General features: G+C 40.8%; 1 protein-coding gene across 3 annotated transcripts in view; it reads right to left on the bottom strand.

Annotated features, from left to right (window-relative positions):
* The window catches only part of LOC100765471 (protein kinase C-binding protein NELL1), an 864,465-nt gene that overhangs the window by 189,847 nt on the left and 649,978 nt on the right, over positions 1 to 24,640 (bottom strand). For all 3 annotated transcript variants that reach the window (XM_027410508.2, XM_027410509.2, XM_035442493.1), the window contains one exon: positions 2,867 to 2,962. In XM_027410508.2, coding sequence (XP_027266309.1) covers positions 2,867 to 2,962 — 96 coding nt within the window. The remainder of the gene's footprint in view (positions 1 to 2,866; positions 2,963 to 24,640) is intronic.

Here is a 24,640-nt window from a genome sequence, read left to right as displayed (position 1 = left end):
TCTGGTCTTTATTTTCTTCCATACCTACACTTTGTTGAACTGGACATTAGAGGATAAAGTATAAGAAATGTTTCAAACTTTCACTTACTGAGTGGAAAACAGGACAAAAGGGAGATCAATATGGCAAAAGAATCCATAGTAACCTCTCTGAGCTGCCACAGATTATTGGCCCTACTGTGTATCAATGCTCTCCTCAAAAATTTGTAAGCTTAAAGTATGCTGCAGATGTTGTGGTTAAATGCTATAGGACCTAGAGCTACTCATTGAAAATGTAAGTTTGTGGAAACATTCCTCATGTTACAATTTCCCTAGTCTGGGGGAAGTGGTACAGAAATATATTTTAAATTTTTCTAGCAACATCTTACTTGTATACAATGTCTTGTGATCACATTCACTCCCCATTGCCCTCTCTCATTCACTTGTCCTCCCCTGTCCACACCTTCTTCCTCCCAACTATCCCCATCCTAGTCATATCTGTGGTTGTATGTGGTGCAGGTAATCACAGACTCAATATGCGCAAGACTGCAGCAGCCTGTTACATCCAGAAGACAGTGTCTCTACTTCTTCCCCATCAGCCGGCTTTTAGCATCTTCTCCCTCATTCTCGATATTCACTGACCCTTGGAGGGGACAGATCAATGTATTGTGGTTTTGTTTTAGGCAACATGTATTTCTTCATATTGTACATCTTACTTTAACTCAAAATGTTTAATTATTTATTTAAGTATTAAATATTGGAATTTAAATATTAGAATTTATTATTTTATTGCATAAAAAGCATGCTGTAAACCATCCTACTGCTTATCAATATTTTCCTTTCATATAGCTTGCTGAAAATGTTAGTTTAGTTTTGAAGTTAGGCATTATATACTTTACATAGCAAGCATTTGACACTGAATATTATAATGTATAGATCTTACTTTCCTGTTTTATTTCCACATCTCCCTAATGCTATACTTCAAAGGGACTATCTGTATTTTAACAAAAAATGACATTCATTTGCCTTTGAGAAGCACAGGTTATAGAATGCAACTTGAATAATTCTCTTAGTTTGGGCTATTGAAACAGTTACTGACCCCAGATCAGCTCTAATTGTTATCCAAACAAGTGAGATTAAAAATAATATGTATCTCATGCTAGGCACAATAGCAATCACCTTTAATCCAAGCAATCAGAAGGCAGAGGCAGGTGGATCACTTGAATTCAAGGCCAGCCTGCTCTATATTGTGAGTTTTAAGCCAAGAAAGCCTATATAACAAGACTCTGTGTAATAAAACAAAAAGGAAATATCCTTTAAATATGTAAAGGATATATCACTTTAATGTGTTTTCTAATATTAAAATAACCACTGAAAAAGATTAACACATAATTAGTGTATAGAGATGTGCCCTCCATTAGCAGTGGTGTCTGCAATTTCCATGAAGACCATCACCATTCAGGGCCATGTTAGCTCCCATAGACTCTGTTTAAGGATACAAAGGGATTCTAGATCAAGCATAAGAATGCTTTCATTCCTTTTTTCTTTTAAAAAGCAAATTAAAATAAAATGCATTGCAAGAACTGTTGCTTTGAACAAGAATTATTAAGCCCCACAAGGCAAATCTCTCATGATGCTCAGATAATCTGGCACTTAAAAATAAGACAAGCTAATTAATTACTATTATTTAATAGATTTATTTGGTTTGTTGATAAGGTGACAATCTGTGGAAACAATGGTGCAGTCATTCACTGATTTCCTTACTGACTATTTAATGGAGTTCAATGTGGACATATTTTCAAGGGGTTAAAGTACAAATGTACAGAATAGGCAGTGAAATGAATGAAGCTTCCAAATCACAGAGATCTAGCTACCTCTGCCCCCTGATACTAGGATTAAATATGTGTGCAACCACACCCAGAAAATGGCCACATTTTCTAAAATCCATGATGTTAATTCAGAAGCTTTTACGCACAAAAGAAATAAAGTAGTGTCTTCTCTTCCTACATACAGCATTAGATAAGACTGTTTGCCCCTCATTAACTAATGGGGCTACTTGCAGCATCATGCCTATTTTCCTAAGCAGTGTCAAGTATGATATGCAGACTTGGGAAAGCACAATGCAGTGAGTGCACCTCAGAAAAAGCATGACAAGATAAACTTCGATGTTTACTTGTATGTACTCTGACACCCTTGCTAACAGGTTCACATAAACTAGCACAAACTGCAAATTTCTTGTGTGCACAGGTAGGACTTTCCTAATCACCAGGTGGACTAGATTTCATGACATAGTGCCGCATGTAAATGCCACATTTAGTGCAAAAAATGTGCATATAGATGAATCATACTGATGCTGACTGACTTACATTATTGGCTTCATACATGATAATATTTCCAATAAGCCAATATTGAAATAAAATCCCAAGAACACTAATAATCCTGCTGCTGCAATTATCTAATGTGCTTTTATGCAAAGAGCGAGTGCTGCCCTTTCAGGTTCCATAGACACAGCTGATTGCTGTAACTCCAGCAGTTCTGTGAACAGCTACCAGATTAATGATAAGTAGGGCAGGTCAGTTCATTAGGCTTTATCTCTAATTAGCACTAAATAAAAACACACACACAGAAAACTGCAGCAGAGAAAAGACCTGACCTTGCTAAGCTAGATGCATTGGTTGGAGGGCAAATGAGACTCCACATTCAGAAAGAAACAGCCCACTATGCCATCTGGTCATCAAAAGGGACCAGCTTTTGAAAACCATGTCCACCATCAAAACACAATGTGTTAAGTCAGCTCCCAGAGACCTCTGAGGGAAGCAGCTTCCAGTCGTTCTCTTAAGTCGCTTTACCACCTACACATACACTTGAAAAACAGGTCAGTTCACCTTACCTTTCTCGCAATGGCTTCCTGTGAATCCAGAAGGACAGACACATTTGTTAGGAGCCACACAGGTACCTCCATATCTGCAGCCCTCCTCACAGAATGCTGTGTGGAAACAAAGACTTTGTTTAGGTCATATATCCTGGAGCTCCCAAATGATTCCTTATATACGCTGCCCAGGGAATACACCTCTGTACTGATATTTTCAAATTTTTCTATACATGTGAAAAAAATAAATGTAACAATACCTTTTCCACTGCTTTATATCAAATCAGTTGAAATAATAAATGGAAGGTGTTGCACTTGGGCTTGGCATGTTTTAAGTGAGAGCTGGTATCGGCAGAGGTTTCCACTGCCATAATTATTGATTTATTTGAAATCATTGAGATGAGTAGCTCAAAAGGGAAAGATAAGGTTGGTAGCAAAGACTTTTTCAATTCGCATTGCCTTAGAACTTATTTTTCCCAATAAGTATCATTTATATAGTCTTTTTGTAACAATAAATATATTTTTTTAAATTTTCAAAAATATTTTTGGCACTTGATAACATTTTTTATAAAACAATAAATGCAATGAATTCTTTTTTTCCAACTTTATTTTTATTTGAATTAGAAACGGGATTGGTTTACATGACAATCCCATTTCCCTTCTCTGACCCGTCCTCCCCTACCCCCCCCAACTAAAACCTTATCTGTCACATATCTTTTCTGTTCCCCCTGAATGGTGAGGCCTTCCATAGGGTGTCATCAGAGTCTTTCATATCTTTTGGGATAGGGCCTAGGCCCACCCCGTGTGTATTCCTCAGGGAGTATTCCTCTATATGGAATGGGCTCCCAAAGTCCACACCTATGCTAGGGATAAATACTGGGCTTCTACAGGAGGTCCCATAGATTTCTGAGGTTTCCTCACAGTAAGCCTTGTTCCTGGGGTCTGGATCAGTCCAATGCTGGTATTCCAGCTATCAGACTGGGGAGCAAGAGTTCCCGGATGTTCAGGTCAGCTGTTTCTGTGTGTTTCACCAGCCTGGTCTGGACCTCTTTGCCCTTCACTGGTCCTTCTCTGCATCTGGGTTCCAGTTCAGATCGGTGATTAGTTATGGGAGCCTGCTTCTACTTCCACCAGCTGCTGGATGAAGGTATATAAGTCAGTCATCAATCTCATAATCAGGGGAGGGCGTTTAAGGTAGCCTCTCCACCGTTGTTGAGATAGTTAGCTGGTGTCATCTTTGTAGATCTCCAGACATTTCCCTAGTGCCTGATTTCTCTGTAAACCAAAAGTATCTCCCTCTATTATGATATCTCCATTCTTGGTATCGTGTATTCTTCCCCTGACTCATACTTCCTGCTCCTTCATGTCCTTGGCATCCCTCTTCTTCTCCCCTTCTCATTCTCCTAGCTCTCTCCCCCCTCTTACAGTGCTCCCAATTTGCTCAGCAGATCTTGAACTTCTCCCCTTCTCCAGGCAACCATATTTGTCTCTCTTAGGGACCTCCTTGTTTATTAGCTTCTTTGGCAGTGTGGATTGTAGGCTGGTAATCCTTTATTCTATGTCTAAAATCCACATATGAGTGAGTACATATCATATTTGTCTTTTTGCGATTGGGTTACTTTGCTCAGAATGGTTTCTTCTAGATCCATCCATTTTCCTGCAAATTTCAAGATTCCATTGTTTTTTGTTTTGTTTTTTTCCGTTGAGTAGTACTCCATTGTGTAAATGTACCACATTTTCTCTATCCATTCTTTGGTTGAGGGGCATCTAGACTGCTTCCAGTTTCTGGCTATTACAAATGGTGCTGCTATGAACATCGTTGAACATATGTCCTTGTTGTATGAATGTGCTTCTTTTGGGTATATGCTTAAGAATGGAATTGCTGGATCTTGTGGTAGACTCATTCCCATTTTCTTGAGGAGTCACCATACTGATTTCCAAAGTGGCTGTATGAGTTGGCACTCCCACCAGCAGTGGAGAAGTGTTCCCCTTTCTCCACATCCTCTCCAGCATAAACTGTCATTGGTGTTTTTGATTTTAGCCATTCTGACAGGAGTAAGATGGTATCTCAGAGTTGTTTTGATTTGCATTTCCCTGATGGCTAAGGATGTTGAACACTTTCTTATGTGTCTTTCAGCCATTTTAGATTCCTCTATTGAGAATTGTCTATTTAGTTCTGTACCCCACTTTTTAATTGGGTTGTTTGTTGTTTGGGGGACTGGCTTCTTGAATTCTTTGTATATTTTGGAGATTAGCCCTCTGTCAGATGTGGGGTTGGTGAATATCTTTTCCCAGTCTGTGGGCTGCCGTTTTGTCTTGCTGACTGTCTCCTTTGCTTTACAGAAGCTTCTCAGTTTCAGGAGGTCACATTTATCAATTGTTGACCTCAGTGTCTGTGCTACTGGTGTAATGTTCAGGAAGCAGTTTCCTATACAAATTAATTCAAGGGTATTTCCCAATTTGTCTTCTAATAGGTTCAGTGTAGGTGGATTTATGTTGAAGTCTTTGGTCCATTTTGTCTTAAGTTTTGTGCTTGGGTCTAACTGCAGTCTTCTACATGTCTGCAACCAGTTATGCCAGCACCATTTGTTGAAGATGTTCTCTTTGTTCCATCGTATAAATTTGGATTGTTTGTCAAAAATCAGGCATTCATGGTTGTGTGGGTTAATATCAGGGTTTTCAATTCTATTCCATTGGTCTACCTGTCTATTTTTGTGCCAATACCAAGCTGTTTTCAGGACTATAGATCTGTAATAGAGCTTGAAGTCAGGGATGGTGATGCCTCCAGAAGTTCCTTTATTGTATAGGGATGTTTTCGCTATCCTGGGTCTTTTGTTTCTCCATATAAAGTTGAGAATTGTTCTTTCAAGGTCTGTGACGAATTGTGTTGGGATTTTGATGGGAATTGCATTGAATTTGTACACTGCTTTGGCAAGATTGACATTTTTACTATGTTGATCCTACCTATCCAAGAGCATGGGAGATCTTTCCATTTTCTGGTATCTTCTTTAATTTCTTTCTTTAGAGACTCAAAATCCTTATGGTACAGGTCTTTCACATTTTTGGTTAGTGTTACCCCAAGGTATTTTATGTTGTTTGTGCCTATTGTAAAGGGTGATGTTTCTCTGATTTCTCTCTCCACCAATGTGTCATCCATATATAATAGCGCTACGGATTTTTTTGAGTTAATCTTGTATCCTGCCACTTTCAGTTGGCTCCAGTGTTTTGCCTCCATAAATAACGCACTGTCCTCATAGCAAAGATTTTATCATCCCAAATTACTCCTCTAGGGAAAGTATCAGAATGTGAAATGTCCCTTGAAAGGGTGTAGACTTAACTCCCCCATTTTGGTAAGTCTTACAAAGCTATCCCACCCAACCAGAGCACCTTAATATTAACTGTCAATGTGATACAACATAGTCTCACCTATGAAGAGAATTCTAATGGATTATCTATAGCAGGTGACCCTATGGGCTTTTCTACAAGGTATTCTGTTAATTGTTAATTGATATAAAATGACCCAGTCCAGAGTGGGTGGCACTATCCTCTAGGCAAGGGACCCTGAAGAATACACAGAAGAGGAAGCTAGCTAAACACAAGCAAGCAGGCAAGAGTCCTTGGATTTAATCTCGCTATCTTTAACTACAGATGGGAATAGCTCCTGCCTTGACTTCCAACATTAATGAACTCTGACTTGAATTGTGAGTCCTTTTCTCAACTCATGATGTTCCTTTTTTGTCAGGGTGTTTTCTCTCAGAAACAACAATGAAACCCATACTTCACCCCCAAATGCCTCCTCAAATGTATCTCAGCTAAGGGGGTTCTCTGTTGCACACCCACAGCAAGGCAACATTCACAACTGTCCTTTGTACTCAGTTACCAACCCCCATCCCAACCACCCTACCATCAGACCCTCAAGGACACTAGCTAAGCTGTTTTTGCTCATCACCATGTCCTAATCTCAGCATCTAGCTCATAGTGGTTACTAGAGATACGTGTGGAATAGCTTATTCATCATTTTGCAGTTAGTTCCTATTCCTGTAATTCTATGTCACTTCCATTCAGGATAAGCCACTGAAAAGTGTTACCATATAACCATTCATGTAATTTGTTGGCCAATAAAGTCATTGAAATTTGCTATTAATGCAGTTGATTGAAATGGTTAAGGCTGAGTTCCCTGTATTCATATGAGAGCTGGGTGAGCAACAGTTTTAAATTTTAATTGTAGTAAGAAAATGTCACCCTGGAAAAATGTCCTGGCCGTATGTTGCCATCATCACATAATTAATATGAGTCTAGCTATAAAAAGCCACAGGGTGTGTTTAGAATGCTGAGAACCAGTCAAATGCGCAGAACTTAGCACAATGTTGCTGTTTTCCACATCATTTACTATCTCTTGGGTAAATTCATATTCTACAGATTCAGCAATTAATTGTAAGCTGTTTTCTGTGCTGGAGGAGAGTACAGACCTTGGAATTGAAGGACTATTTCCTATTCCCAGCATGCTAGCATACTGGTACAGAAACACAACAATAACAAAAGATTTAGGTGTGTTCATCAGGAAACACATACGAATCTTGTGAAATCACACCATGTAAACACTTGTGAGCCATATTTTCAGTGAGATATTTAAAGTATACTTCTGCATCAGAGTAATGTAATGAAGTGTTTCTGCCAAATAAGAGTGGCAGAGGGAAGCAAGTGAGAGGGGACATCATCGGGTGGCAGAAGACTGCAGGGTTGGAAGGAGAACGTTCAGCTTGACTTTCCATACTGTACAGATACATGTCACCTGGGCCCCGAAGACCATGCTAAAAGACTTGGGTGATCCTTCCTGATTTTCTCAGTTCTTATATAAAAATAAAAATATGAGAGCCTGTGAGGGGTATGTGAGACATTTTTGATTCAATGACTTTGTGATGTGTAACCGGCTCTGTGATGATGAAATGAGTTTGTAAAGAACTTTACATACATCATGCTATGTGTTCTGTAAAACCAGCTGGTAATAGCACCATAGTGACCATGAAGTACAGACTGAGGAAAGACATTAAAAACCTTCCTGGAAGCTAGGGAGATGGCTCAGTGGTTAAGAGACATGGCTGCTTTCCCAGGAGATCCAGGGTCAATTCCAGCACCCACATAGTTACCCACACCACATGTAACCCCAGTTCCAGGGGAATCTGGGACCCACTTCTGTCGTATGTATGCACTACATGCACATGGTGCACAGACATACATGCAAATACACATAAAATGCAAATATATATAAAAATATATAAAATGCAGACATACATGCAAATATATATAAAATCAAATGATAAGAAAAATTTAAAGACCTTAAACACAAACTAGTCCTACAAGAAGTTTACCAACACATGTTGCTGATGCAGCCTGGAAGTATCTTATAGTTGTTATTGTTTTGATATATAAAAATATTTAAAATGAGACTCAGAAACCGGAAGCACATTGGCACTGGCTGGCAGAGCTACAAAACAACTTTACCTACAAAACTCTGTCTCCTTTCATTTGTTACAATGCAAGTTCACCTATAATCCCATGCTCAGGAAGGCAGGTCTATTCTTTCTTTAATAGTTCCATAATAGCTAAGGAAATTGATTAAAATTCAAGCACAAAATATGACCAGATGGCATAATAACCAGTTTACTTAATGACTATTCAACCGATTCCACTGCTTGGTAATCCTTACACTTTTGTGTACACTTCTGCTCACAATTCTCATAGATCTGGGCACATAGCAATTTTAAATGGAGTTTATCTAGAATAAGGAAGAAAATAAATGCCCCCTTGACTACTAGACAAAATGAAAAAACAATTAAAACAAAACTAGGTAATGAAAAACCTTGACATCCAAAATTTTAACTGCATTGGGGGAATCAAGATCAACCCAAATATTCTTGCTACAGAAAATTTCAAAAAGAAACTTCTGTATTCTAGTTTAAACGTAGTGGGCAAATACTCATATCCTGATAGGCTCCCCTGCCTCCTCACTATATATCTTTACTTGCAAGTGTTGTTTGCAAAGAGTCATTGGTCTGGTTCGAGGCCTTTGGTTTCTGCTACACTATCCATGCTGGGCCCTTACTGGCACTCCTCTAGGTTATCCAGCTGTTGCCCTGTGTCATGGAGATCCTGAAGCTTTGGATCTACCAGACCTATCCCTTCATGTGCTCCAGTAGATCACAGATGATGTAGTGTTGAAGAGTGCCTGGGTAGTTGCAGGGTTGGTCAGCCTGCCCTCTCTCCCTTGCCCTCATCACTAGTGTGAGCTCTCCTGCATTGTCCTGGCTAGTTCACCTTTTCAGGGATGAGAAAGGGACAGAGTTCTTCTTGCTTTCATGTCCTCAGGGTCAGTTCTCCCACACCTACATCTTCAGGGCCAGCTCTACTGTGTGGCCCAGGTGTGCCATAGGGGCCACTCCCCCTAGTGCTGCAGCAGATGCAGGGCAGAGACAGCTCTCCTGCTCTTATGACTTCAGAGCCAGGTCTCCTGCATTTCTCAGAGATTGATGGTTAGAGGGTTGGGGGGTTGGGTGTGGGAGAGGGCATTTCTCACTCACACATGCCACCACAAGACAGATGAATAATGGGTACAACTCTCCCATGCTCACAACCTTGGGGCTGGCTTAGCCACACCTCTGCCAACAGGATTAGCTCCATTGTGCTGCCCAGACAATGTACAGGATCTGCTTTCCTGAGTGTTGCAGCTGGAAGGGGACAGAGTCAGTCTATGATTCATCCTACCTTAGGCTTAATTACCTTTAGCAAAATATTTCATCCCTCTGTACCTCAGTCACAAGACACTGCTGGTTAGTAATGATGTCACCAGTGCTGAGAGGGTTGATTCAAGTCATTAACTTCAACCACTCAATACCATGCAAGTTGAACTATCCCTATGCAGTCGAGATGGAGCTGGGGAGCTGCTTTTCCCTGACTCAGTGGCCTCAGAGAACCATGTAAATAGCCACAGACCTGGGATCTTAACTCTGTCACAAACTCAGAGAAATTCAGTGACACAAGTTTGGGACTCAATAAGCCACTTATTTGTCACCCACTATCAAGACTCTGAAGCATGAGGTAAACAGGTTAAAGAAAGACAATGAGGTTACAGGCTTTGATCCATTATTTTAGTGCCATTTGTTATTAACTTACTTCCCCAAAGGAAGTGCTTGATCAGATCAACTCTAAGAGGGCATGCTTCTGTTTTTTTGAGAGAACTCTTTATATTTGCAAGAAAAATAAAATCAGAAACCTCTGAGTGAAATTTAATCCAAAGAAAGAATGCAGGCTTTTGCTGAAAACAATTTTGGCATGTGAAATCAACCGAGGTGTTCACGGGAACCAGGTGTTATATCCAATAACCGTGGCATACACTAATAAAAAGTAATAGCCCTTCACACACTGAACACGTCTCTGGGTCCTCTTCAAGTTTTACTGGCATATACTTAGTTCCTAGAGCATCCTAAAACCCTGACAAGTGAACATCCTTCCTTCTGACTGCTCTACCCATTTTTCTTGGTCCATCTTGTGGGAAAGACACACATAAAGATGATGTTCGTCTGATAAAAGAAGCAGATAGAAGTACCTAATTACAACAAGCAGGCAAAACTGCCATTTCTAATCTAATCGGGGTCATTTACAAGGCATCAATTAAAGTCAGCTTCCATGAATTTTAGTCCACTTGATAATATGTATCAAAAGTTTGGAGAGTGGTAAGCTGAAATGAAGCCTGGTCACCAACACTTTTCTCCTAGAAGCTGGTGAGCTTAGCATCGCATCAGCTTTGTTTGCCCTCTTGATATTTTCTCAGATGTAAACTCCCACTTTCCAGAGAAATTCTGCCAACAATGAAGGGAATGGCATGTTTCGGTTTTTGCTTTGATCTTGGTCTTTTTTAGAACACGTGATTTACCAAGCCCTTGGGGTTCTTCGAGTTGTTAAGGTGGGGTTGGGACAGTAATCTACTGCGCCCTGGATGTCACCACTTATCATACAAGGCACAGGACAGCCCTGCACAATGAAGAATTGCTAGGCCAGAAATGTCAGTAATGATGAGATGGAAAAACTTTTACTCCAAGTTACTCAGGGAAGTCCAAAAGCCTGACACTTTTATCAAGCCCTTATGTCTCCCATATTTTTCTTCTCAATCTTTCCATAAAATAAATTGAAAACATGGAGACAAGCTGGATAAAACTCATGCAGAACACCAGTTATATGAAACATGCAAGTGTCGTCAGTTCTCACTTATTGTCATTCAAGTCTCTAGTCTATGGTGTACTGCATAATTTAATAATTGCTTTAAAATTCATGGTCAAGCAGTAGTCAATAGTGGCTGTGGAGAGGGTGGGTCACTAAGGGTTGGCAAGCTCCCATGTTCCACACATGCTCATGCAGTCAGGCCATACACACGAAACTGACAACTTGGAAACACTATGAGTTTCAGTGGAAAAGGGAAGAGGGTAGTGAGACACAGGGTAAACAGATGCTAAAATGGCTAAAATCCATTACATACATATATGAAATGATCAAAGAATAAAATAAAACTTAAACATCATACTTTTAAGAAGGCTTATTGTCATTTTTAATTATGTGTATGTTTCTATGGGGTATGTGCATATGACTGAAGTTAGCTGCAGATGCCAAAGAGAGCATCAGTTTCCCTGGAGCTAGTGTTACAGGTTGTAAGCTGTGGGTGCAGAAAACAAAACTCGGGGTGGGGAAAGAGCAATTTGTACTCTTCATGGCTGGGCCATTTTTACAGATACTGCCCTCCCACATACTATTTTTGAAAGAAAAGCAAATCACCCTCAACATGATAAGTTTTAGTGTCAGCAGCCCCATTGAAGCTTCCATTTTCTTCCTCAATACAACATTTTGTTCTTAGGAAACTTGTGGCACTGTCATAGCGCCTTGTGTTCAGGACTCCACTTCCTTATTACAGCATCATGGTGCAGTCATGACAGACACTTATCAGATGAAAATGCTGGCTCACACCTAAGCAAGGTGTCAAGGGTCATACTCCTACTAAGTGGCATCCTGGATTTGGAGCTGAGAGTTCTCACTGCATCTCCAAGCTGTGTCCTGTGGCCTCCGTTATGCAGACAATATGCTGGCTACTGAAGAATCTATGCCTAGTCAGGAACATAGGCCCTTCTCCACAGACACCCACCCTACAGCGGCAGAAAGTGCCACCATAAAAGGGGATAAAAACCTATGGGAGTGGTAAGAACAGTTGGGGGATACAGAGATCATAATTAACCATGCCAAGTAGACTGGAGCAAAGATTCCCAACAGAGCTGACATCTGGGTCAGGTCTGGAAGAGTAAATGGTATTATTTTTCTGCCAGAAGTTTCAGGAAATTTGACTTTCATGGTCACAGTTTCTCATGAGGGAAGGTGCTGAAGAAAAGAAAATGAGGTGAGAGGCCCAATAATGAAAGAGAAAGCAGGGAGCCACAAGGCAAACAGAGGCCCCTTGGAGTCTGTGTGTGATCCATAATTCTTGCCTTGAAAACCCTTCTGTTTCTCGGCCTTGCCTCCTTGGCTCTGTCCATTAGTTGGCTTACAACTATGCTTCATTAACATTGCACCACAATAAAATGATAAGACATAATCTATTAAAATGTAGACCTTCACATATACATATAAGCTAACAAAAGTTTTTCCTCATATGCAGAACTCTTTGTGATATTTTCTATTCCTTCTTATTCTGTTTATTTTCTGCTTTGCTTTGTTCTGTCCAACACCAATTGTAAACAAAGCTATGGTCCAAGACTTTATTTTCACAATCCACTAAACCTATGCCTTTCAAAACATCACTTGGGTTAGACAGAAGTCTCAGCTGTTAAGAACACTTACAGCTCTTCCTAAGGACCCATGTTTGCTTTCCAGCATCCACAGTCAGGCTGTTCCTGACTGCCCTTAACTTCAGTTTCCAGGGAGCTGATGTCATCTCCTGATCTCTGCCATCACTGCATACATAAAGGGCATACATAAAAATAAAATAAAACTAACAGGAGGGATCAGAATGGTCAAGTTGGGGTGGGACAGAAGGGGAGAGTAATGAAAGAGTTATCTTGATAGAGGGGGGATTATGGGGTTAGGGAGAAAGCTGGTGCCACAGAAACTCAGAGGAACCCACAAGGATGACCCCAGCTAAGACTCTTAGCAATAGTGGAGAAGGGGCCTGAACTGGCTTTCCACTGCAATCAGATTGGTAGCTACCCTAATTGTCACCATAGAGCCTTCATCCAGTACCTATGGAAGTAAATGCAGAGATCCAGAGCCAAGCACTGGGCCAACCTCCAGGAGTCCAGTTGAAAAGAGGGTGATGGGATTATATGAGCAAGGTGGGGGTCAAGATAATGGCTGGGAAACCCACAGAGACAGCTGACCTGAGCTTGTGGGAGCTCACAGACTCTGGACAGACAGCTAGCAACCTAGGCCCTTTGCATCTTGGTGACAGTTATGTAGCTTGGTCTTTTGTGGGACGCCTAGCAGTGGGACCAAGACCTATCTATCCCTGATGTGTGAGCTAGCTCTTTGGAACTTATTCCCTATGGTAGGATGCCTTGTTCAGCCTTGATGCAGAGCTTGGTCCTGCCTCAACTTGATCTGCCATGCTTCGTTGATTCTCATGGGAGGCCTTACCCCATCTGAATGGAGAGGGAGAAGTGGATGGGGAGAGGGTGGTAGAAAGGAGGTGCAGAGGGAATGGGAGGAGAGGAGGGAAGGGAAACTGTGGTAGATATGTAAAATTAATTTTAAAATGATGAATCAAAATAAAATAAAACTTTAAAAATTTTAAAATTGCTTGTTTCATATATTTTCATCATTTGCTTATCATTAAAGACCACAGTACTTTGTAAGAGAATGGGGCATAAGACAATTTTTATATTGACTCTATAATTTCAAATTGAGATATTAAGTTTACCTCTAGAAAGGCTAACTGAAGGAGACCTGCTAAGAAGCATTTCAGTAGGGGAAGGACAGGAGATGGGGGTTAAGGTGAAATTTCACTATAAAATCAGGAAACTGTCAAACACATTAGTTATAAATTTTAAAGGAGGGATACAAAATTATGTGCTGTTTCCAAGGTTGCCTTTGCAACACAACACACACACACACACACACACACACACACACACACACACAATTTCCCAAAGTAGAAACTATTTTCTTTCAAGTCTTAACAGGATGTCCCTGTAACAGAAGATATACTGCACAACGAAAGGGAAGATTGGGAGGTGAGATAATGAGGCCATCCGCATTTCCTTGGTCTAATGCACATGCATTTCTAACCAGATATTTATTGTCCTTAAAGTCATGTACTTTGCAGTTCTTAATGTTTCTATACCTTGGTCACAGGTAATGTGAAACATGTTGCTGATACAGCAAATTCCTTAGGAAGGAGGGGATGGATTATTATGAAAAAAATTCTCTTTCATAAACTATGTCATGAAAATTTAAACAATCATTTGAACAAGTCAAGTCAATCCAGCTTAAAGATTTATCAAGCACCTACTGTGCCACACAGGCAGACTGTGTGCCTAACTGTAAGTGACTGTCATTGCCTTGCTGGTAAAGGCCTGATGCTCTGGTTTCACAAAGTGCAATCTCCTCCATCTGCTCCACTTCTCCCATCAAAGAAACTCTGTGTTCATGCCTGGAGATGATTCCACATGTCCCAACTGGTAGAGTTCTACTGATAGAAGTCAGGGATCCTATAATGTGCAGGTTGGTTTTCCCAATGACCCATCAAGCTCATAATATCAACAAGGAAAGTTGAAGAGAAGGCAGACAGAAGGCAGACAAAAGATTATTCTGAGAATCAGGACATCAACAAGCAACAACAGAGGTAAAGGTGCTACCACTTATAGTTTAAACTCTAAAAAGAGAACATATAAAACATACAAAAATGCATGTAAAAATATGTTATATTATTACAAATGACAGGCACAAAAGTCAAGTGGGTGTGGTTTGGAGTCTGTTAGTGCAATGCTGCAAGTAAATGTTAGTCATGAAGTTGATCACTCATAAGGTCTTTCACTAACAATACACAGGGAATAATGACCCTTGCAGCATCCTGCAGAAGAGCTAAGCAGACAGAGGTTGCAGTAGGTACAAAGGTCCTGAGGAGCAAAGCACACACTTCACACACTGACCAAGTCCTTACAGTACTGGTCAAAAAGAGTTCCTGAGAGAAGGGTAAGACTATTTTGCCTGGAAGTTCAAGAGTGCATTCATAGAACTAATGCCTGAAAGAAACAGGAAAAAGCAATCAACATCCAGACAAGCTGGGCCTGAGTGTATTGCAGGCTGGGAAAAGAACACCCTGAACTGAGACATAAGTGTGGAGCAAAACTGGGAAGAACCAAGAATGGTTCCACAAAGACAAGATGTAAGGAGAAGCCCTGGCTCTGCCCAGTGTTTTGCAAACCCTGAGTCTAGTTTGGTTCACAGAAGGGGCAATGCCTGGCTTGAATGTGTCCTCCAAGTAATCTCTGTCACATGTCTTCCAAGAGGGCTAAGCACCGGTTGGGATATATACCCTTATGAATGAAATAGTGCTGCGACCTCATGAATGGTTTCTCTGTTATCCTCTCTGCCAACCATGTGATTCTATCTATTCTAATGTTTTCCTATCCCAGCCCCCAAGGACTTTCCATTCTCCAGATTCCCAAAGAATAGTTTTCTGTCTATTACCAATTATCCAATCTCTTTAATTCCATTGCAGAAGCATAGACCACAAGCAAGTGGCTTCTGCCTGTCTTCCTCAGATGGTGTCACTGGTCTTACAAAAGATTTAAGATTCCTGTTTTAGCTTTATTTTCCTACAGTTCCAGTTTCATTAAGAATGAGGGTGGTGCACAACTAATCACTGAACTGAACTGGAATCCAGTTGCAGAGAAGGACCAGTGAAAAGCAAAGGGGCCCAGACCAGGCTGATGAAACCCACAGAAACAGCTGACCTGAACAAAGGGGAGCTCTTGGTCCCCAGACTGATAGCTGGGATACTAGCATGGGACTGATCCAGAACCCAGGAACATGGGTTTCCGTGAGGAAACCTCAGAAATCTACAGAACCTCCTGTAGTAGTTCAGTATTATCCCTAGAATAGGTGTGGACTTTCGGTGCCCATTCCACATAGAGGGATAATTCCTGAGCCAAGACACACTGGAGTGGGCCTAGGCCCTATCACAAAAGATATGATAGACTCTGATGACACCCCCCCATGGAAGGCCTCATCGTCCAGGGGGAGCAGAAAAGATATGTGATAGGTAGGGTTTTAGTTGGGGGAGGGTGTAGGGGAGGAGGGCATGGAGAGGGAACTGGGATTGACATGTAAAACAATCTTGTTTCTAATGAAAATAAAAAATAAATAAATCAATCAATAAATTAATAAATAGAATGAGGGTGGTGGCTTTTCCCTAAGAGAGAATAGAAAAGGCTACATTTGAATATTCCCATGGTTTTAAAACCCTCTTAAGTGTGCAGACGACCATATGAAAGAGACAGCGGGTAGGTCTTGAGGGTCAGGCCTGTAATCCCAGATACATAGGTTAGTGAGGCTGTATAGGCACACATTCCTGATCAACAGAGTTCAAAGCTGTCTTAGAGTTTCTATTGCTGTGAAGAGACACCATGACCATGGCATCTTATAAAGGAAAACATTTAAAAACTTATAAAGGAAAACATGTAATTGGGGATGGCTTATAGTTTCAGAGGTTTAGTCTATTATTGTCATGGCAACATGCATACAGACATAGAGTTAGTTCTACATCCAAATTGGCAGGTAGCAGGAAGTAGTGAAAGTCACACTAGACTGGGCTTGAGCACTTGAGACCTCAAAGCCTGCCTCCTTAGTGATTCGTATATGTTCTCCAAAGCCTCACTTACTCCAACAAAGCCACACCTCCTGATAGTGCCACTCTCTATGAGCCTGTAGGGGCCATTTTCTTTCAAACCACCACAAAGGCCAACCCCAGGTGACTGAGTAAGGCCTTGTTGCTAAAATGAAATGTAAATGGTTATTGGAGGGGGAACTCCCAGGTTCATGTCCCACTACAAGAGAATAGGGTTAAAAAAGAAAAGTGAGGTCTATCCAGTCCTCACCTGAGATGGGTCACTTATGTCTTCTCCAAATACCCCAGGTACCTGGGTACTTCCTCTTTACAGCCTATGAATCAATAGGTGCTTATGAGTATGACTCTCAAAGCAGAGGTCTTGCGTCTGGTCTTGCTTCCTCTTCTATGTACTCTGACAAGTTGTTTAATCAGAGCAAGAAAAGGATCTGCAGTTGACTGGAGACACTAGGGTTAAAAGAGACAGGATAGGTACAGTCCTTGACAGCATCATCATCACCGCACATCTTAAGCTCTCAAGGAAGTCAAATCTTCTTAAGCCACCAGCCTCTTTCTCTAGGTCGACTAATATAAGAACCGCATTATCTCCCCAACTACAAAGGCATCCTGCCTTCCCAAAGGGGGTGTGTGTATCCACTCCATGGTTAGGAGATTCCTCAGGTCTGAATTCAATAGCAAAGAAATTGGAACAAAACCTGAAATGAGTAATAAAACAAACTGATGTCCAAGTTCCAAAATCAAAATTCAAGAAATTGAGTCAAGAACTGGGCCTGTAGCTCAGTAATAGAACACTTGGCTAGCATGTACAATGTCCTGGGTTTAATACTCGGTACTGCAATTTAAAAAAATAAATTCCAGACTTTCTATGAAAGAAAACTAAAGTAAGAGCAACTCATCTATCAGCAACAAAAAATTTTAGACGTGGAATAAACTTTGATGTTGAGGGTTCATAGGAACAGTAAGAAACGGGAGGCTGGAAGGTTCACACAATGGCAAGTATTGAGGGACAAAGCCAGGGTGAGAAGGTCTGGAGGGTTCTTTCTGAACTCCACTTGAGCAGTACTCATAACACTCACACAGGTGACAGTCTGGGAACCTGCAAAGAAATAAACCCCAGCAAAGTGTCCTGGAGAAAAAGATTTTCCGAAATTTTATATAACTTCCTGGAATTTGATACTAACTCCTGGAATGAAATAGTAATTTGGGTGGACCAGTGCTCTTAAGTGGGCTTTCTCTTTTCCCATTTTCACTTTGTAGTCCCTGAACAACTCCACAGATTTTGTTCATGTTTCAAGATCACTTCCCAATACAATTTAAAAGAAAAAGGAGGGTCTTCATTTTGTGAACGGGGAAGCTGAAGAGAGTGAAATGAGATGGTTTACCTGGGAAAAAGTTAAGGATGAGGCTGAAAGTAAGAATTTAAGATTATAAGACTGTGGCTATGCACATGAAAGTCCATGATTATGAGATGTCATCTTTGACCAATGGGAGGAAATTGGTTTCAGATATTAAAGTAAGAGCAGAGGAGAAAGATGGTGGTAAGGGAAAGGAAGAAAGGAATCCCTCCACCATCATGGTATTTCCTAGTTCAGCCACCACATCCACTCCACCCTTTTAAATACCCACCATCTAGGGAGAGCAAGACCTTCTGTAGACATCCTCCTGACAGGCTGCTTTCCACCTATGTGATATAGGGCTCATGGGGACCTCTACAGCACTGTGAATCAGGCTCATGAGGACCTCTACAGCTGTGTCTCAGGTGTGTGGGGACATCTACAGTACTGAGTCTCAGGCTTGTGGGGACATCTACAGCACTGAGTCTCAGGCTTGTGGGGACATCGATAGCACTGAATCTCAAGCTTGTGGGGAAGTCTATAGCACTGTGTCTCAAGCATGTGGAGACCTCTATAGCACTGAGTCTCAGGCTCCTGGGGACCTCTATAGCACTGAGTCTCAGGCTCGTGAGGACCTCTGTAGCACTGTGTCTCTCAGAAGGACATGAAAAAGGAATAAAATCAGGGCTCTCTTTCTATACCTGTTCTGAGGACTAAGAGCAACTATAGTCATGTGGTCACTTTCTGGTGTAAAAAGGTTAATTACTATTGAGTCAATCATTATTATTAGTTACATATTTATATACACATGTGGAAGTCTCTCTGGGGAGAGACACTGCTGTGGATGAGCTAAAAGTAAATGAAGCCTTAACTTACAGGAATGTCAGGCTATCATTTACATTTTGTGGGAAAATATATTTTTGTTTCAATCCCATGCTTAATGATTATATTTTTACCCAGTAATTCAAAGTTGGAATGATTAATTATGAAGTAATGCATAAAATATAAAGAAGTTTACTTCTTATAGAGACTGAAAACATATTTGTTCTTTTTTTTACCACCTTCAAGGTCAAACCCTGGATCCTCCTAAGTGGGCATTTCTAATTAATTCCTGCATTCATGCTGCTCAGACCCACCAGGCTTAAGCCATGCTGATGCCTGGTTATTGGTCCTCCTAGAAGTCGAGCTGTTTCTCATCTACAGCAAAGGCTGCCTTCATTCTTGTGCTAATGTTATTTTTAAAAGGTTTAAGCTCAAATCCCTCACAATGTATTTCTAATTTATAGGCAGAGTAGAGGGGGTAAAAGAACACAGTCCACTGAATGAAGCAATCCTAAATCTGATCGAAGTAGTTACATGACCTTCAGCAGATTAGTCACTTTCTCTGAACCTTAGTCTCCCCTATTGCTAAATGAAGACCTCCTCTTCAAGTTGTAATGGAGGTCAAACAATAAGATAAATGCACTAGTACTGGGACTGATGCATCCTCCTTCTCCACACTGGTCCCTGAGTACTCTCTGTGGCAGTCCTTTCTATCGCCTTAGCTAGCCAGCTCCAGTTCCTTGCACATGCTGAGCTTTCACTTTATCCATTTCTTTAGGCCACATGACACTGGCCATGGGAGGACAGAGAAAAATGCTTGTGTGTTTATTTCCTGTGGGCACTCTCAGGATGCTTTCCTAATGCCCATCTTTATGTTCAGTGGGAAAGCTTCTCACAGCTCAGCTCTCTGTGGAGGGATATCTATGTCTGGAGAGAGCTTTCAAAACCTTTCCTCAACCCACTGCTTACAGGGAAGTAAGTTAGTGCAGCATTGTGGGAAACATGTTGGTGGCTCATTCAAACAGTAAAAATAGAACAAATGCCTGATATACCAATCCTTCTGGGAAATGAAACCAGAAGGTCAAAGAAACAGCCATGGTAATTATAAATGCTATCATTTATAATTATTGAAGCATTATGTACTATGTCCAAGATATATAGAATCAAGGTAAATACTTTTTGATTCAATGAATAAAGAAAATATGGGCATATACACAGTGAACTATTACTCAGCCACCAAAAGGTGAAATTCTATAACTTATAGCAACATGGTCCTGGAGGCTATTATATTAGATGAAACAATCCAGCAGCAGGAAGACAATATGACATGATATCATCTCTATGTTCAGACTAACTGAAAGTGATCTAAAAGGATTAAAATATGATTATCTGAGACTGGGGAGAGACAGCACATAGAAATTGAGGAAGAAATGGTAAACAAGCACATTATAGTTAGGAGGAATAAGATCTTGGGCTCCAAAGATCAACTGTCTGAATACAGCTCCAACGATGGAGTTTGAATGGCAATCACATGAAAATGATGAATATCTAAGGTAACAGACATGATAAAACCCTGATTTGACCATTATATGGCATACACATGAACCAAAACACAGACCTCATACCCCACATGCATGCAAACTTATCAAGTGTTAATGGGAATATAACTGTTTCTAAACTCTGCTTTTATGTTTTCACTGGACAGAAAATGTTGTAACTGATCAATGCAGTAAGATTCTAGAAAACATGGTAACAAAATATTCAAGGAACAGGGAAAGGAACTTACATCACAGAACCCAGCCAGCACCTACAGAGAGTGCAGGGGAGTATAGTTAAGCATTCCTGAAGAAATCGCTTGATGACAGCAGGGTTTCAGCGACTATGTCCTTCATTGTGTGAAAGAAAGGAATTAGGATCAAGGAAGCTTGGGCAAGAACAATATTTTACAAGAGAAAGTAGCCTCAAAATAAAGAAAGAGAGAGAGAGAGGAAAGGAAGGAAGAAAGGAAGGAAGAAAGGAAGGAAGGAAGGAAGGAAGGAAGGAAGGAAGGAAAAAAGAAAGAGCAGCAACTCTGAACAAAATGGATCAACCTGCTACTTAAACATCATAGTGATTAAGGACCCAGTCCAATTTCTGTTTCCTTCTTTGTGTGGGTGAAAAGAATAGGAGTTTACTACTAGATCCCACTGTAGCCCAAAGCAATCTGTTTCCTAGAATATCACATGCATGATTTATTTAGATTTTCAGGACATATGGATCTGGCAATTCTCATTAAATATTTCCCTTCCTTCTACAAAGCATTGGTCCTCACATGACAACTCATTCAGTAACTGTCTTCTGGAGCCAGAGCATTGGCAAGACCTGCCATTAGCACCAAACCTGTAATACTGGACAGAGCAGGTGATGACCCTAGTTTTGTGAAACTTAGCTTTGGGTGAACAAAATATAAACACTGAAAAAATAAAGTTACAAACCTCAGAGGAGTGCAGCTACTAGAGGGAATAATAAGGCAGAGTGAAGGGAGAAGTGGCAGAGCCGTGTATTTAGGGTACTGGTGAAATGATGAACATTGACATTCAAATGCACTAAGAAGGAAGAGGAAAAGAAAGGCAAGCAGATGTCTGCATAGTGGGCTTTTCAGGCAGAGGGAATCATGAATCATGGGAAATCCCATACTAAGCATGTTGGAGGAGGGCAAGGACAAGTGAGTCATCATCACAGGCTGGGTCCTAGAGAACAGCAGTAGAAAGCATCAGAATTCATTAGCTCCACTAAAGTTTTGTATGTAGTAACTACACAGGACTCAGCTATAGCACTCCCAAGAAGACACCCAAAGAATCAAAGGCAGCACTTCACAGAGATATGTGCATATCCATGGTTACTACTGCACTGTTCAAAATGGCTATGGCCAGGTCATGTCATCAGCCTAGGTGTCCATCAGCAGATGAATGGATTTGGACAATCATTTATCTGTTTGTTATGAAGGAATCAATTATGTGGTCTTAGGAACCTGGGTGGAATTGGGATCAGCCTGTTAAATGCAAAAAGAATAAAACATAATGAGGGAAGCAAGTATTGCCTTTTCTTTCTCATGTGGAATCTGAAACTAAGTAAATAAATAAGTAGTAAAAGTAAAAGGGGACTAGTTAGAGAATCAGAATGGGAATAATGGAAGAAATTGGAGGGAATGGTCAGGAATGAGACACTAAATACAACCCAAGGACCTTATATACTTGTGTGAGTTAATACACACTCATGAATGAAGCCAGGACATTACACTGAATGTGATGACTAGTCACTTGAAGGTTCTGGTGAATGGCATCACATCACTTAGGTTTTAGCAGAACTTCCTCACCTCTGAGTTGAGGAAAATTAACTATAGATGAGGACAAGCAACAGTGTGAGCCAGTGGCCAGGCTTAGCAAGCTATTGCAGTCATCCAGTCCCCATGCTGCTGTAATGAAGTGGAGGCTTGAGATGCCACAGGCTCATTGGATTGTTAACACATTTAGATACATGGGTGGGTAGGACACAAAGTGCAGATACCATCTTTGTCTCAGTGAACAACACTGGGTAAGCAGCAGCCTCTTGTCCTATGGTATTGGGACTAGAAGTCTTATTTTCTGGTTGTGATTATAAGCATATTTTATTGAGAAGTATTTCCCACAGTGGCAAGTTGTTTAAAAGTTCCTGCTTGGTCTCCAAATGTCCCCTGAACAGGGACACACACTCACACTGAACATGGCTCCCATCTCAGGTCACCACATATTGAAGGTTTGCAGTAGATTCCTAGAATTGTGGTGACAGATCACCACTGATGTGGCAATTCACTTAATTCTCTCAGAGTGTAAAACCAGCTGTAGTCAGGCAGGGATGACTTCTACAGAAGGTCTGGTAACTTCTGTGGCCAAGAATTTTGACATTACTAGCTTGTGGATTCACAGCTGCAGTCTCTGCCTTCACCCTCCTACATTATTCCTACAGGTGTCTTTGTATGTAATATCTACTCCATTCTTATACTGACACGAGCCAATAAATTTAGGAGTCATGTTGAGTCCATTATACAATCTCAAGCTCTCTCATTGCTTATGCAAAGACCCTGCTTCCCAATAGGGTCACATCCACAGGCACTGTAGGTTATCATGTGGACACATCATTTAGGTTCATTCTTCAGCCCACTACAAGGCCACTCCTTTTTTCTACCAGAGAAACTTCCACATATTTCAAATAGCATCCTTCCAATAAGAAGACAGTGCCCTGTAACTGTCTTCTTACTGGTCAGTTTGTCCTAACATATTTGAGCTTCTGAAGCATGCAGACCATATCTTTCTGCTCTCCATCCTTGATATTAAACAATTCCTGAGCATCATGCAGAATCAATCACTCTAAATTGAATATGTTAATGACAAATCACTGAGTAGATTTATACAACAAAGAAAAGTTTAGCTGTGTCTCACCAGGAAGATTAAACTTCCTGTTTCCGCCAGAAGGGACACTCTGGCATTTTAATATGATATTGACCTATACAAATATTTTGGCTTCTATTTCCTTCTTTAATAGAATATTACACACAGTATCATTAACATTATACCAGTATGCATTGGTAAATGGGGGGAGGTGCTTGTTTTTATTGAAGATAATTTCTTCTTCCTCACTTAATATATCCTGATTACAGTTTCCCCTCCCTCTGTTCCTCTCTACCTCCCCTTCCATCTAGATCCACCCTACAGGGAAAATTTTAAACCCACAGGACATGAACATTTCTTCAGCCTCAGTGGGTTTAAGACTCTTTGAAAGCAGCTTCTGTAAACCAGGTTTTCTTCTTCCACTAGTTACTCACAGTACTATGGTTTTCCATTTTCCAAAGCTTGGATCCAAAAGATCCAATATCCTGAATACTATGGGCTGGTTTGCTTTTATTGCAAACTTGACACAACCTGAAACCACCTGAGAAGTGGAACCTCTAAGACTAACTGCACAGATAAGACTGACACTGCGCAGGCCTGGAAAACTGCTTTGAATGATGATTGACATGAATGGGCCTCACCCTGAGCAGGTCGATCTGATGTATGTAAGAAAGGGAGCTGAGCACTGGTCTGGGAGTGAACCACTAAGCAGCCTCCCGAAATGGCTTTTGCTTTGAATCCCACCTTAAGTTCCTACCCTGACTGCCTTTGATGAAAGATGGTGATCCTGCAGTGTCCTCCTCTCAGCTGCTTTTTGGTCTTGGTGTTTATCATAGCAACCAAAATCAAGTTAGAATAACTACATTGTAATCTAATCTTTATGAGGCTGTGGACCCTTAAGGTAAGAGAAAGGAGCAATGCAGTAACCTCTGTTTGGGGGAGGGGAGTATATATAACTTTTTGTCCCTAGCAGTAAGATTTTATTTCTCTAAAACATAGACCATTTTTCCTCACAGTGACTTATCATGCCACAAGTAGCAGGGCAGATGCAGTACCCATTCTTACTTTGGCTAATCAACCTTTATCCATGTATTAAGAGGAAGGACTGTATTATATAGCTGTTTTCATGCTCATGTTCCAAGGCTGGTGGTCCAACTATGATTTCCAGCAATGATTTCCTTGCTTTTTAACGGAGGCAGAGAATTAATCTCTGCTATAGAAGAGATGCATGAAGACCTGAAGACCAACAGAAAGAGGGAAGGTGTAGAAGTAGGCAGGTAGGGCACTCTAAATCCATGACAACCTCAAGCCTTTAGAGACAGTGCTACTCAGCTCCTTGTATCCATCTTCA

Source organism: Cricetulus griseus, chromosome 3 (genome assembly GCF_003668045.3).
Source record: "Cricetulus griseus strain 17A/GY chromosome 3, alternate assembly CriGri-PICRH-1.0, whole genome shotgun sequence".
NCBI lineage: Eukaryota > Metazoa > Chordata > Mammalia > Rodentia > Cricetidae > Cricetulus > Cricetulus griseus.
This window is presented reverse-complemented; position numbering and strand designations above follow the sequence as displayed.